Genomic DNA, 15,644 nt, shown 5'->3' on the forward strand with positions numbered 1-15,644 from the left:
TCCAATTTAGCAGGTGTCTGAGCAGGCAAGATTGCTCACCCGTGCAACTCACTGGCATTTCTGGAGGTGTTGACAGAATTGCAAATTAAGGCCCAGCGCTTGATTTCACCTGAGTTTTGACCTCTATTAATTCAAACTGCTAGAACAGTATTGATGGAAGTGGGTTTGCATTGTTTTGCTGAAGCAATGCAAAGTCCCTGGTGACATGGGCTCAGTGGGGTCCCACTGGTGGGATCCTGCCAGGCCATGCATGTCCTTTTGCTCGTGCTGAAATTGCAGGGGACGATTTCTCCTGAACCTTTCTGCAGAGGTTGCTTGGCCAGTGCCGCTGCTGTGCCAGTGCCGCAGGTCTACCACCCGAATTTAAAGGGTTTTATTGATCAGCAAGGTGCTGTTTATTCACTTCTGCAGCTGTCCAGCAAAATCACTCCTTTATCATTTCTGCAGAAGCCATGTTCAGGGCACCATGCACATTCCTAAAATAAACCTACTGAGAAATATCAGCCCAGACTTGACTCATGCAAGGAGATTTTTGTGCTTTGCATAAAGATGAGAGACATGCAGAATTTTCAGTGCCCAAATTAGTGGTTTGACCTAATGCAAATTAAACACTGGAAACCAAAGCCAAACTTAGATTAGTTTTCTTACGTCAACACTATATAGAATCACTAATTTCTGGCAAAAAGAAAGGCATCATCTCTGTTTTATGAGGGAAACGGTGACAACGCTGTAAAAATGTAGTTTGCTGAGTGCTGTAGCACCAGTTCCCCTTTCCCTGGCAGCTTCTGTGCCTGCGCTGGATCATTCACACGGCAGGTCTGGAAGGAGCCAAGTGAGACTTGATCAGATTTGAAACTGAGACAGGTTTTTGTTTTTTTTAATTATTTGTTGAAATCTAGGATACACAGTACAACAAAGAATGTCAGTATCTGCATGAATCAGAACGAGAGGTATCAAGTGCTAAAACAAAAGTTTGGGGGCAGTTCATTATATCAGGCTTAAGGCACAGCAGCTGCTGGACTTAGATGATTTCTCAAGGGCTTGTTTACATTGACTTTTCCTGGTGCTGTAAAAGCTTTCAGATTTTTATTAAAAAAAAAAAAAAAGAAAAGAAAAGAAAAAAGAAAAAAAACAAGCAAGCATTTCTGTGTAGTGAAGCAGGCAACAGAACAGGTGCACTTTAAAGGCTTCTTTTGAGGACCTAAGTCAATCTGTATCAGCTGTGTTTCTTGTGTTTTGTATGTGGCCTTTGAATCCCACTTGGCTGATGCATTCTGTGGGTGTCAGAGGCAAGTACATCGCAGGATCACAGCGTGGCTGAGGCTGGGGGCACCCCTGGGTGCCGCTGCTCGCCCCCTGCCCCAACAGGGCCCCGCAGAGCCGCTCGCCCAGCCCCACGTCCCGGCGGCTGCCGGAGACCCCGCGGAGGAGCCCCCAGCCCCTCTCCGGGCAGCCTGTGCCAGGGCTCCGGCACCCGCCCGGCACAGCAGCGCTGCCTGGGGCCCAGAGGGCACCTCCCGGCCTCCAGGCTGGGCCCGGGGCCTCTGCTCCTGGCCCTGGGCACCCCCGGCGAGAGCCCGGCTCCGGCCTCTGCGCAGCTCCCCGCAGGCCCCGGCAGCCGCGGGGGAGCTCCCCCGGAGCCTCCTCCTCTCCGGGCCGAGCAGCCCCAGCTCTCGCAGCCTCTCCTCACGGCAGAGGTGCTCCAGGCCCTCCCGCACCTCGGGGCCCTGCGCTGGGCTCTCGCCACCAGCTCCAGGCCTCTCTGGCCTCGGGAGCCTCCCCAGTGCGGAGCAGAGCAGAGGGGTTGGATCCTCTGTCGCTGGTTTTCCTGATCTCAACCAAGACCAGATCCCTGAAGTGGTAAGTGCTGTGCACATGCTAACTGGAGTTCAAGCTGTAAGGAGACAAGTAGCAAACAAGCACAAGAAAACAGACTATATTATGGCTTTTCACAACTCATCCTGGTTATTATTTTGTCTGTGCTACATGGATCTGGTGGATATCATTCTGTGATTCTCCTCAGGCTCACCCTCATGGCCAACACCTACCCGAATGGCCATGCAGTGTCAAACCCCACTGCCTACAGTGCTAGGGCTAAGCAGATTTACTAAGAGCTCTACAAACAGCTTGATCTGGACACACCACACTGCTGGGACTCATGCTATGATGCATCTGACAAAATGTATGTAGTCCTTGTGGCCATCATCCCTGTCACCTGTCCACATCTTCATTTCCATGTATGACATTGACTTCCTTGGCAGAAGAGTATGATTGTTGGTTAGTGGCAGTCCTGGAAAAAACAAAAAAACAAAACAAAAAAAAACCAGCAGGAAAAAGTCGTACAATTTTGTTGAGACATCAGAGAAGAGACTGCTGCATTCTGTTACAGGAGAGAGATGCACCTCATGAAGTAGTGGTTCAGGCAGGAGGTGTCAATGCTTTCTCCAAGTACAGCAAAACAAACCCTAGCAATGGGAAAGAGCTGGCTGATAGTGTGATAGTATGACTGAGAAAGGATGGGCATGACACGGGTCAAACTGAGGGAACTGACAGGAGTAAGTTCTAGCAGGTACCATAAGGGTGAAGCCAAACTGAATTGTCCACAGCTGTCCTTGTATTGCTGTAATTGAAAACAATAGCTTATGCACCACAGGTGCTGGCAAAAAAAAAAAAATATTCTCATATAAAAGAGAAAGCATATTACATAAAAGCAATAAATGTCATGCCTTTATTAATAAGAAACCAATATTAGCAGAAACTGATCATAAAAGAAGGCATTTGCAAGAGCAAAGGAGGAAAACGCTCAATGTGTGATCTACAAACCTAGTAAATACTCAGGCTGAAGCTGGTGTTTGTATTTGCAGACACTCTGTCTAGACCATCTGCAACAACTCTGAAGCTGGGACAAGGTCTGATACCTGCCAAGCAGCTAATGGGGGCTTCGGTTCAGCTCTGGGGAGATGTAGTTCAGCATTGTCTCTCTCCAGAACCAGCACTCCTCCTGTACCCTCCCTAATGCAGCTTGGATACTACTGCTCACCACTTTCAATCAGCACATAGAATCATAAAGGTTGGAAAAGACCACACTCACTGACAAAGAGTCCCTCCCCAGCTTTCCTGCAGCCCCCTTTAGGTATTGGAAGGCCACTGTAAGGTCTCCCTGGAGCCGTCCCTTCTCCAGGCTGAACAACCCCAACCCCCTCACCCTGTCTTTGTAGGAAAGGTGCTCCAGCACCTTGATCATCTTTGTGGCCCTCCTCTGAACTTGCTCTAACACGTCCATGTTTTCTTGTGCTGGGAGCCCCAGAGCTGAACGCAGTAGTGCAGGTGGGGTCTCACAAGAGTGGAGCAGAGGGGGAGAATCACCTCCCTCACTCTGCTGCCACGCTTCTTTTGATATGGCCAGGATACGGTTGGCTCTCTGGGCTGCAAATGCAGCTCCATGCTAACCTGCAGTACTTGCATTTATTTCAGTGTTTTCCCTTTGGGAGACTTTTTTGTTTCTGTGAATTTTAATAACGAAGCAATTCCTGTAATGAACTCCATTAGCCAGTTGTGATTAGAACAAGTTTATTACACACCTTGTCCCTTGACTCCAGAGCAGGCAGCTGAGATAAGGATCTCACCATCACACTACAGTGAAAGCTGCCTGCCTCCAGCTTGTTGAGGATTCCCCACAAGTGACATTGCTGGGGTGGGTTCTCCCTTCTTTGTTCCTTCTCTCTCTGCAGCCAGTTAGAGAGCCTGTCTTTTATCTTTTTTCTTACATTTTCTATAAACTGTTGGGGAAAGTGTTGCGGGGGATGCATTGTGTTCCACATTTATGGTTGGCAAGAGGGAGGATTTGGGTGGGCTTCAAGTCCCGCTGAGGTATTCATTACTTTCTCATAGTGACATCTCGTTCTTATTCTTGCAGAAAACGAACTGAGGGGCAGAGAAACACTTTCATGAAATTCTCTTTTATCTGTTGCATCCGCACCCCATACACGATGGGGTTCAGCAGGGGGGGGAAGAGCACGTACAGGTTGGCCAGCAGAATGTGGACATGGTGCGGAATTTCCTGACCAAAGCGGTGCGTTAAAATAGTGAAAAAAGCAGGAATATAGAAAAGAAATATAACACAAACATGAGACACACAGGTATTGAAAGCCTTGTGGCGGGCAGTCCTGGAAGGCAGTCTGAATAATGCCTGAAGAATTAAGACATAGGAGACAGCAATGAGCACAACATCTAGCACTACTGCTGCGAAAGGCACTGCGAGGCCATACAGAATATTGACGGAGATGTCCGCGCAGGCCAGCCGGGCAATGCCCATGTGCTCGCAGTAGGTGTGCGGGATGACATTGTGCCCGCAGAAGGGCAGGCGCTTCAGCAGGAATACACACGGGAAAATGATGCAAAAACTCAGCAAAGCCACCAGCCCTGTTTTGACAACAGCTGACTGTGTCAGCACAGCTGCGTAGCGCAGGGGGTAGCAGATGGCCACAAACCGGTCAAAGGCCATGGCCAGCAGGATCACAGACTCTGCCGAGAAACTGAAGTGCAGGAAGAACATCTGGGTCAGGCAGGCGCCGAAGGAGATCTCCCCTGCACTGAACCAGAACAGAGCCAGCATCTTGGGCACAGTCGTGGTTGACAGCATCAGGTCAGTGACAGCCAGCATGGACAAGAAGAGGTACATGGGCTGGTGGAGGCTTCGTTCTGTCCTCACAACGAACAGCAGGGCACCATTTCCCAGCAGGGCAGCCAGATACATAAAGCAGAAGGGGATCGAGATCCAGATGTGTGACTTCTCCATGCCCGGGATGCCAGCCAAGATGAAAGTTGCTGGAGTCGAGCTGCTAAGGTTGAATGGTGGCATAAGCTGCACCTGAAAGCAAAGACAGAAAGCACTGCAGAATGTTATTTCACATGCTCAAGCTCTTCCACCACTATCAAATGCCAGTATCACCTCTGCTGATCAGCTAACAGCCACAGTGGCAGGTATCCACCCCAATTATGAAGACCTGTGGTCTGCAACGTATTGCAGCAGGTACTTATACTCATGTACTCCTACTATGTGTATGTGACAGTGTCCAGATTTTCTCTTCACTTGATTTTAAGATGGTATAAGTGTATTTTTCTTCCAAGTAGACCAGGCTGAATGGAGACAGAATCAACCCATACTGCACAAATACCTTAAACCGATGGACTATCAGTCTGGAGTAGAGAGAGTAAGTCATGCAACACAAGAGGAAGGTCAAGTGCTTGCAGCGGTGCACGAGATATTCTTGGGCATCAGGACCTGCAAAAGGGATAATTGGGAGTTTCAGGTACGTGGACTCACATGAGTTTAGGACAAAATTAGCTCTAGGATTGAAGTTGGCTGCCCATCCTCATCTCCAGACTTCTGTCTCCCTTTCCTTTTGGCTTTAGGACTGAAAAGTTTCTGGTTTGGCTCACTCTGCACCTCACTGTCAGTGCAAGTCGGGTGGAAATAAAATCCAACCAGGCGCTTGGAAAGCCTCTTGGGTAAGGGGAAGACCCTGAGCTGGAGTTCCCCCAGCAGCCAAGGACAGGGCTGCACCGCTGCCCTGCAGAGGGTCTGAAGGAGGCTGGGTCACCCCCAGACTCGCACAAGTTAGAGTGGGATGCCTCTCTTTTTCAGCAGCTTGTGCAATAGTCAGTCAGCTCTTAAATACCAAGACTCAAAATGGGAATTACCCGTAGTGCAACTGAGATGAACAAGTGTTGCAAGTACTTAAAACCATACCCCTGTGAGGTTACTGCATACCGAAATATTGACTCCATGTATGAGAAAGCAATTGCATTTTTAAAGATGGAGTTGGTTCCCAGCTTATGCTCAGAGGCATACAGTTTCGTGTCCAAGGAACCTGCTCCATAGAAACAACATAACAGTGGACAGTCTTTAAAAAATAGTGAAGATAAAAAACTATCTAATGCTGTAAATGAATTAAAGCAATTCATTATAAATATTGCATGAAATAAAAATAGATGCGGCGTGTTAACAGATGGAAAACACTACTAATGCTAATAGTATATATACTCTGTGCTGTTATACTAAAAGCTAGTCACCTCTTGCCAAACTCCAGATGTTGAACTGCAGATAAACAAGGGCCCGTTGCACCTGCAGGTTGGGATCACAGCGCAGCCAGAAGCTCTGTGCCAGAGGGACCTCTCAGCAGCAGACCCTTCCTAGCTTAGTCACCACTGTCAAGCTGCACTAACACAAGTACAGCACAAAGGACGTATCTTCTACAACTACCTCCAAGCAATTCCTTGGAACCTTTTATTCCTAAAATCTTTTTATCTTAACTTAACTAAATGCAATAGCTTGAAATACTGACATTCCCACAGAGCTGCCTGAGGATTACAAAGAGGTCTGATCTCTTGTCATTGTGGCAGAAGCAAGGGCTCTGATTGAGGACACAGCTGTCCTGGTTTCAGCTGGGATAGAGTTAATTTTCTTCAGAGTAACTCTTTGTACTGTGTTTTGGATTTAGGATGAGAACAGTGCTGATAACACACCAATGTTTCAGTTGTTGCTGAGCAGTGCTTATGCAGAGCCAAGGACTTCTGTGCTTCTCACACTGCCGTGCCAGTGAGGGGCCTGGGGGTGCACAAGGAGCTGGGAGAGGACAGAACTAGGAAAGCCGACCCCAACTGGCCCAAGGGATATCCCATGCCATGTGGCATCACACGGAAATATAAAACTGGGGGGCTGGCTGAGGTGGGGGGCAGCCACTGCTCGGGGTTCAGCTGGGCACCAGTTGGCAGGTGCTCAGTGATTGCACACTTCTACCTTTTTTTTTTTTTTTTTTTTTTTGAGTCTCTCCGCCACCCACTGCAGGGGAGAGCAGACAGCTACAAGGTGTGCTGCCTGCCCGGTTACACCACAGCAGCAGCTTCACAGAGCTGCAGAGGGGGAGTGGATGGAGCCCCCGCCCCAGGGGCAGCCTTCACAATGCTCCAGCCTTTGGAAGGGAGCCGGGGACACAGAACAGGGCAGGGGAAAACAGCCTGCTAGTGACTTACTGTCTCCAGATGAGAGAATGAAAATAACACAAGTGTTTTCCCTCTTGGCCTGAGCACATCCACAGCTCTCCCGCGGCAGGGAGATGCTCAGTGCTGCAGCTGTCCCATGTCGGTGCACACTGCAGTGCCCCACGGACATCGCCCTGCATGGGGCTCGCTCCTGCCCCGCCACCTCAGCCTCGCTCCCAAAACCGTGTTATCTCAGCTTAAGAGCAGCCGATCTGGCTGGCCAGTGAGGGAAGGTGCTTCACCAGGTTATTGCGAACTGGGGATGTGGCCCCTCTGTCCTAGCGATCCCCCTGGCCCCAAGCATGCAGCGCGAGCAGCTCACCAGATCCTTGACCCCGCAGCAGCGCGGGTCCGTGGCAGCAGCCAGGCCGGGCTGCAGCGTGGAGCCCTTTTACCGGCTGCACGGGGCCCGGGTGGAGGCACTGCACCCACTGCGTCACGCCAAAAGCGCCCTGCAGCCACCAGCGGCACGGGGATCTTGCCCCAGGCCCCTCATACATCACACACGTTACAAGCACGTCGCTCAGTGCAGGCAGGTCCCCAGCGCCCAGACCAGCACCTGCACAATTATACCTGTGCCATTTGCACAGCCTGTCCCCAGGGCCCTGGCTGGACTGTCACAATGTCACTGCAGGCAGCAGCAAGCCACAGTCTTTGGAAAAGCAGGCACGATGGGTTCTAAGGGTGCTGTGGCTTATCCAAAGTGCCAAGCAGCCAGACATAGAAACTCGGTGCAGTTACTTTTGCAAATAGTTTAACACGTATTTATAAATAACAGCCTGCTTTTTGAATAGATTATTGGGCATGATACATAATGCCCTCAGTGATGACTGCAATAAAGGAATTTGGAGAAGTTCCATAAAGCAATGACAGACAGCCATAGGCTGCACTCCTGGACGGGATGGGGGATGTGGGAGGACGAGCTTGGGAACCTTGCTCGCACGAGTGACCGGACTCTGCCCCACCTCCCTGGTCAGTGGAGACCCTCTGCAGCCCCTCAGGAACTCCACACACAGGATGAGTAGTACATTAGTCTGTAGGAACTGTTTCTTGCAGGCTGAATCATTTCAGTACAAAGTAGCCTACAAGCAGGGGCAGCTGTGAATGTCACGGACTCAGCAGCACACCCACACCTGGAGGAAGACTTTGATCATAAAAAAAAAATAATTCCACGGGAGCAACGGTGGAGTGCAGCATTCGAGGTGCATAGCCCCCCAGACACAAGTGCCTCAGCGCTCTGGCTTGTTCAGGACGCAGGCACTGGGACTGCTGCACCCCGAGGGCTCCAGAGGGGCCGGCATCCCGGCTGGGGACCAGAGCACGGTCACTGCACGGGGCGGACAGGGGCAGACCTGGGAGTGGGCTGCGGGAGCCCCTTCAGTGCTGGTGCCACCTCGTGTCACAAACCCTACCACCTGTGCCTTCTGGTGCCCGGGCACCTTTAAAGAAGCCCAGCTCTCGGGATGAGGATGGGCTTGCTAACAAGGCAGACAGCTGATTTTTGTCAGCCTGGCTGCCTCTGAGAACAAGGAGAGGGGATGTGGAAGCAATGGTGGAGTCCTTGCTGTCCTGCAAGCACAGATGGTTCCTATGCTCCCTGCTACACAGACTACAAGGGATCACACTGCTCCAGCAACTCCCAGCTCACACCAAACATCCCATTCAGAAGCTGAGCAAAGCCAGGGGGACATTTTTGTTGAGGGAAAAAAAAAAAAATCTGTATTTGGTTAAATTTCATGTGCCATGAGTTCCTCCCAGGTTTACCAAAATAATTATAAGAAAACAAAGCAAAAATGTGTTTAAAATTGTAAATTAATTTAGCACTTTATTGTAACTGAAACACTAAAAATGCTTGAATTTGAAACATGAGCATTTTAATGGAATACTTTTTTCCAACAGCCTTTTGTGTGTAAGTGTTCACCATTTTTAATGCACCTTCCGAGATGCTCTATTCTGTCCTGCCTCATCTCCAGCCACTCATCTAGAGGGACACAGGTGTCTTGTAAGTCCCATGTCACATCTTCCAGCCCCATGTGGATGTCTCAGATGCCCAAGGGCCTCTCAGGTGGTGTTGGGCTCCTCCAGTTGAACACTGAGCTGTGCCAACAACTCTACAGGCTGCAGGAGGAGGCTGGATGCACAATTCACATCAAATTTTTACATTTACATTTATATTTCACCACCTGCACCTACCTCACTCCATTGTCAGCCATGGATGAACAGCCCAGGACAGGCCGCACAAGCTCTGTGCATGTGTTCAGCTTCAGGAGACCTTAGCAGCAGATGTTCCATCTGACTCCATGCGCATGGCCCAAAGCAGAGACGTTTCACAGCAGCATGGTCCCAAAGCAGCAGTGGCAATGTTCACCACCAAGGAAATTTGCAGATTCTTGACCTCATGCAAGCAGCATGCCTCAGGCCACAGCTGCTGCATGGGGACCCCAAAAAGCCAGTGGCAACCAGCACTACCAGCCCCTGGCATCAATCACGTCCCTATGGCTGAAGCTGAGACTGGCTTCCTGAGGGAGGGATGAGTTGAAGTCCACCAGAGGCAGCTGCTGCTGCAGGGGGTTGGCTTTATCATGTCAGGTCAGACGAGGCACACCTGCTGGCATAGGCACCATCAGCATGGGGTCTGCTACAGGGAGGACATTTTCCAGCCACAGTCCATCAAGCACCCAGCCCATCTCCCCAGACCAATCCTCCAACCACCCCCAGAAAGGTGAAGAGAGGAGAAAGAATGAACAAGATGCAAAATAGCAAGTAGTTATTTAAACTGCTTGCTAGTTATTTAAACGCAAAGTCTAAATTTGTTACTGGCTGCAGAGCCATAGAGGGGGAGGAGGAGGAAAAAGAAATGGGTAGAAAACCTCTCATGGGACATTTTGTAAAGGAAGGATGCTGGGAGAGAAACATTTGCAAAAGAAATGAGTGGGAAACCTGGAGCCGGAGGAAGGAGACTCATTGCTTGGATGCAAGGGCAGAGAAGGGAAGGGCAGGAGCAGGAGGGGAGGGAAGGGATGGGACTGGAGCAGAACTTGGCAGAGGGGCTGGAGGGCAGGGTCTGGGCTGATCCTGACCCTGCTCACCCAGGGCAGGCCTGGGAGAAGGGATGAAGCTCCAGACAAGCACAGCCCCAGCTGCTCCATCTCCCTAACACCACAGTTTTGAGTCATTATAGGCAAGTCTGCAGCATCAAACCTCAAACCCCTAAAGCTCCCAATCAGTTTTCATGTTTTGTGTTACAAAGACAAGGCTTTAAAAGGCATTATGGCTGCATATGGCACCACCCTGTGCACTGCCTCAGGCTCACACACAGCAAAGCAAAAGGGACAAGACTTACAAAGAGACCGCCCTGATCCCAAGGAATGGTTTGCAGAAGATATCTTAATCCCTGGTGCTGTGGGTGACATTGGGGAAAGCACAAAGGGTTTGGGATTTGCTAATCAGAGAAACTCTTACCTAGTGCATGAAACTAAAAACTGTGCAACGATAGGTGGGTAGAAACCAGCTGTGAACATATTCAGGATGAAAAGCTAGGTTATAACCATCATGGATAGTTGCCATAATCCTCACCATAACCCTTGGACTTCACTCCCAGAGGAGAAGCAGTGGCAGAAATGACAAATTGACTTTCAAAACAGTTTGCTCAGCAGAGGAAAAGCTGATGCCTGCAGTGGCAGGGATGAGGCTGGGTGGCTCAGATACTCCCTGCCTCTCTCCTTTAGGGCCTTTACAAAAAAACAAACAAACAAACAAACAAACAGCTGTCAAAGTGCCACCATTTATTTTGGAGTCCATATGGGAGCCATGCTCATTTATCATCTGGTCTTCAGCATTAGTGCAACAAAGCTGGTGAAAGGTCTAGAGAACAAGTCTTACGAGGAATGGCTGAGGGAAGTAGGGTTATTTAATCTAGAGAAAAGAAGACTCAGGGGAGACCTTATCACTCTCTACAACTACCTCAAAGGAGGTTGTAGTGGGGTGGGGATCGGTCTCTTCTCCCAAGCAGCAAGCAATAGGATAAGAGGAAATGGCCTCAAATTGCACCAGGGGACCTTTAGGCTGGATATTAAGAAAAATTTATTCACTGAACGGGTTGTGGAAGAGGCTTCCCAGGGAAGTGTTTGAGTCACCATCCCTGGAGGTCTTCAAAAGACATGTAGATGTGGTGCTTAGGGACATGGTTTAGTGGTTGACCTGGCAGTGCTAGGTTAACGGTTGGACTTGATGGTTTTAGAGGTCTTTTCCAACCTGAATGATTCTACCATACTATGATCTCCAGAGCTCGGTTCCTAACCTGTAAAAAATGTATATTTTACCATTTTACCTCCCTTATGTCTTTTGCTGGCATGTTTTTCACCTGCATACACATCTGGACTCTGTATCTATCTTATCATATCTGTAAATGGGTAGCACCGCATTCAGGTAGGGCCTTCACTGTTTCACAGCACAGAACACCTCATTTCTGAATGCAAGATGTCCTTGCAGCTAAGAGGGAATTAATTCTCATAGATTGAAGAATGCTACAGCACACAACTTCTTAGTATGCACCTTGCTACCTTTAGTGTACGACGAGACTGAAACGCAATCATCAACAAACAAGGTTCATCATTTGAATGAACCTGTTACGGTATCTTGTTTGATGACGGTGCTTTTGCCAGTATCTCAGCTGCTGCATTGATCTCACCTTCTGCATCCATCAGAGCCTGCAAGTTTGCACGTTGGTCCTGGAAGCCCATGGCATGGAGCTGCTGCATTTGTCTCTCATATCTGATCTGTGGTTCTTGCTCGTCCATCTCTGTCTGGTCTTCTTCTTCACCCTGTTCTGACACCAAACTTACATCATCCTCAGACTCATTGCTTTGTGTCGAGTCGTCCATGCTTTCCAGATCCAGCTCCACGTGCGAGTCCCCCAAACTCAGCATGAAATCTGGTGCCTCTGTGGTGAGGATCTGTAATCCCAGCTGGACCTGCAGCAATGCCTGCAGCGCCCTGGGGTTTCTCAGCAAGGATGAAATCTCAGCATTCTCCATCTCTGGTGGTAGCTGCTGTGCACTTTGATCTTGAGGTGGAGAGTTTTCATTTCTTGATGTATGATCGCTATTCAGCAGCATTTGTGCTGGACCGTTGGGGTTTGTTAACGCATCCTCCAGGTTTTGCATGAGTTCTGCGTTTCCTGTTAGCTGCTGGACCATGCTCTGGGCCTCCCCTGAGTTGGAGACCACCACACCTGCTGCAGGACCCAAACTCAGCACAATAAGACTCTCATCTGTGCCGCTGTTTGCCAATCGTCCATCGCAGTCACATACATTATCACTGGCTCTGTTGGACTGCAGAGCCCATGGGTTGGGTAACGGCCTCCGATTTTCAGTCCGGGCTGGTAGCTGGGCTCCATTCAGGGCCAGGTTACTGTCTGGTGCAGCAAACAAGTTGTTGCATATCTGTGCCTGCACAGCATCCAGGATGGGCTCCTCAATTTCCCTGTAGAGCTGCTCCAGAGCACTGTACCCACCAGGGATGCTTTCGAGGTTGTTCATGGCCAGATCATGGTTCCTTACCATCTCTTGCATTACAGCAGGGCTGCTGTAGGCCTCTAATATTTCCCTTAGAGTGTGCGGGTTGGTGAGAATGTGACCAATCTCGGGATTTTGCTCAGCCAGCTGCTGCACCTGAGGGTTGGACATGATGATGTCCCTGACAAGGCTGGCGTTGGCAAGGATGTTCTGCACAAAGGCACTCTGCGCCACCTCGCTTATCAAGCCATGCACAAACACATCTTGTCCTTCAATGCTACTCACCAAGTCCGACACATCTGTTGAGTCCAGGCCTAGGATATTTACACCTGTCACCCCAAGGAGGAACCCTTGCAAAAACGTGTTGTTGTTGATGGTGTTCAGATCCAGCTCTGAACTGAGGATCCTAGACATGAGTTCTTTCATGGTCCGCACCACTATTTCCTGGCCAGACATCAACAGCTCAGACAAATTCTGATGGCTCAGGCCTGGGTTTTGCAGATCAGATATGCTTTCCAAGAAGAACAAATTGGAATTACTGCGGCTGGGAGGCTGCATCAGGGTGGTTGCAGCTCCTTGATCTGGCAGGCCCTCCTGTGGTCTCTTTTGGGACCTGATGACAAGGTGGATGCTGGCCCCATTGTGGACTCCGTACTGGCTCAGAGTATCTTGATCTTTGAGGACTTTTCCAGCAAATATCAGCACCAGGAGATTAGGGGGAGTTTTAAAACGCTTGGCAATGTCTTCCTTAAACTCCTGGATGGTGCTGCTCTGAGCAACCTCAAACTGCTCCTTCTGTTTGAGGGTTTTTACAGTCACTTTGATGATATCTGAGGAATCCATGGTGACAAGAGGCTGACTATCCCCTTTGCTTTCAGACATGGTGGCTTTGAGATCAGGGCTGTGCTTCAGTCTGTCAGAAAGCAGAGGCACTGGCAGAAGGTGGGAAGCGATGGGGGGCAATGGCTGCCAGCTGAAACAAGGGGTGGTCGTGGTGCCTGCTATGGTGACAGCTTCCAGGAGGGAGCAGTGACAAGGGGACAAGGACCACCTCTCCCCACAGTGCGCCCAGAGTGCACATACCAGCCAGAAGTTGCACAGCTGCTCCCCTTGCTCAGCGCCCCAGGGGTCCCCCCATCTTCCTCGTCCCGTCCCCTTGCCCACGCAGCCCTGCCACGCTGCCAGCCCCGTGTTGTGACATCACGCTGGTGTCAGAGTGACCAGCAGGGCACGGTGGGGGCACCTCCCCTGGAGACGAGCTTGGGCACCCTCACCTCTGCCATGCACAGCCAACGGGGTCTCAGGGACACAGGGAGACTGCAACACGGGAAAATTTGGGCTGAGGGGACTCCAGGACCACTTCCACCACTTCAGTGCACCGGCCCGGCGCAGGCTGGCCCCACCAGCCCTGCTGTGACGCTGCCAGGACCGCTGAGCACCCCTCCCACCAGCTTTGCTTCAGGAACACACTGGTGCCTGCCAGCCTTTGTGTCCCCCCGAGGCTTTGCTGCCAGCCCTGTGTATGCACACCCGGGTCAGCACTGTCCCCCCACAGACTCTGGCAGTGCCACCTCCATGCCAGCCGCCCCTCTGAGTACAGCTGTCGGAGCAGGGCACACCCCCCTTCCTCAGCCCGAGCCCGGGGCATCCTCCCCTCTTCAGCCGGGAAACACCACCACCACCAAGTGCACCTCACTCAGCTGCGAAAGCCAATGCTTGTTTCAAAACAAAGCCAAAAGGAGGTAAATTTCTCCTTTCATCCCATTCTTTATTTCCCGCTTATGTGGTGCTTGGAAAAACTTCTCACTGTTCCCAGGCTGCTGCTCCATTTCTTCACCAGCAAACTTCAGAGACTAACTTTCATAGAGCCAGTATGAAAATCCAGGTGCATATCAGAACAACAGCTTCACTCGTTGAGTCTTTTTTTCATAGCCTTTAGGTTATTTGATGTTAATATCAATTTTATAAATTACAAAGTATTTTTTTAACTAAAAAAATAAAAAAAAAATAAGTCATCCATTTGTAGAGCTTGTTTCACACCTGAAGGACACTAACCATGTCACCTGGTAACTCCCTGAAGGATGCGGTATGGTTTCTGCTTCTGGACAAAATGCCAGGTGAAGAGCACGTCCAGAGCCCCAGCACGCTTGCTTGCAGTAACAGAGCTCCTCTGCAATTATTTGTTTGACAAAACTGTGCTGGCACACACACCCCTACTGGCGCCAGCTTGCTCTCTCCATCACTCCACTGGCACCCATATCCTCCGATTTGCCACCACGCAGCACAGCTCCATGTTAAAAGGCTCACACAGCTCACCCATGCTGCACCCCCTGGAGCAACCTGGCAGACTCACAGCTGGGATATTCCTTCCTATCCGCATCCCAGATTTATCCTAAATGCCAATAATGTGCCTGTGTAGTGCCTCTCCGCTAATAAATCAGGAGATAAGTAAATCTGGGATGAAACTTAGAAGGATGGACTTTCCCAGCCACTCTTGCATTTCCCTCCCCATTGAGGAGAGCCCTTAACCTAAGCAGCTTTGGTTCTTCCTGGAATTTAATTTCTGGAGCTTGCTGGTCTTGGAGGCTGTCCCAGGAACTGCCTGTGGTTTTACAGCATGTTAGAAGCTGTTGCTCCTCCTCAGACATTGTTCATACCGGAGGGGGGGCAGGAGGGAGGATTTTCTTGACCCAGAATTGCTGCTTGCAGCTTGTGCAGAGTTTCTGGTGCCCCCAGGGCCCACAAACAGCATGAACCATGGAACCGACTGGTGCTTCCACCACAGGGAGCTGCAGACCTTGCTTATCTGTGACCAAGCCTGGGAGGTCTTTGTGTTACAGACTGCTGCCAGCCCTTCTGAGTTCCAGGTTTGCTGGGAAAAAAATTGTCATCCTCTGATTTTTTTGCTGCTCCGCATCCTCGGTGGAGAGCGCAGACAGTGCCGCCTGCTGGGACCCCCACGGCAGCAAGGGGATCATCCTCCTTGTGGGGATGAGTAGCCATGGGGGGATGCCGTGACCCGGTGGGACATGCTCCAGGAACCTCCTGCCACAGCTGTCTCTGCTCCCACCCAGGACGGTGCTC

General features: G+C 50.3%; 2 protein-coding genes across 5 annotated transcripts; both read right to left on the reverse strand.

Moving 5' to 3' along the window:
- Positions 1–543: 543 nt before the first annotated feature.
- On the reverse strand, positions 544–9,730 carry LOC310889534 (olfactory receptor 52B2-like). 4 transcript variants are annotated; one of them, XR_014576603.1, is made up of 4 exons: positions 9,238–9,730; positions 5,178–5,284; positions 2,403–4,870; positions 544–2,290 (listed from the first exon to the last, which is right to left on the reverse strand). XR_014576603.1 is itself a non-coding variant. In XM_083817121.1 (3 exons), exons 2-3 carry the CDS (start codon positions 5,220–5,222, stop codon positions 3,905–3,907), a joined length of 1,011 nt encoding a protein of 336 aa, XP_083673247.1. In that variant the 5' UTR covers positions 5,223–5,284; positions 9,238–9,730; the 3' UTR covers positions 544–3,904. The 4 variants fall into 4 exon arrangements, 1 of the variants encoding a protein (XP_083673247.1); XR_014576604.1 differs by having other exon boundaries at positions 544–1,894; positions 2,216–4,870; XR_014576605.1 differs by lacking the exon at positions 9,238–9,730 and adding an exon at positions 6,076–7,857.
- Positions 9,731–10,811: 1,081 nt separating this feature from the next.
- On the reverse strand, positions 10,812–14,296 carry LOC310892719 (ubiquilin-1-like). Its single transcript, XM_083820874.1, has one exon. The coding sequence runs from the start codon at positions 13,440–13,442 to the stop codon at positions 11,673–11,675; it is 1,770 nt and encodes a 589-aa protein (XP_083677000.1). The 5' UTR covers positions 13,443–14,296; the 3' UTR covers positions 10,812–11,672.
- Between the last annotated feature and the right edge of the window lie 1,348 nt (positions 14,297–15,644).

This window comes from Anser anser (assembly GCF_964211835.1).
Source record: "Anser anser genome assembly, chromosome: 1".
Classification (NCBI taxonomy): domain Eukaryota; kingdom Metazoa; phylum Chordata; class Aves; order Anseriformes; family Anatidae; genus Anser; species Anser anser.

Bases quoted from the DNA above. Each gene is read 5' to 3' on its own strand.
- LOC310889534 (XM_083817121.1), bottom strand. From the start codon at position 5,222: ATGACTTACTCTCTCTACTCCAGACTGATAGTCCATCGGTTTAAG. The intron at 4,871-5,177 runs GTATTTGTGCAG...CTTTGCTTTCAG, and splicing joins TGATAGTCCATCGGTTTAAG to GTGCAGCTTATGCCACCATT.
- LOC310892719 (XM_083820874.1), bottom strand. From the start codon at position 13,442: ATGTCTGAAAGCAAAGGGGATAGTCAGCCTCTTGTCACCATGGATTCC.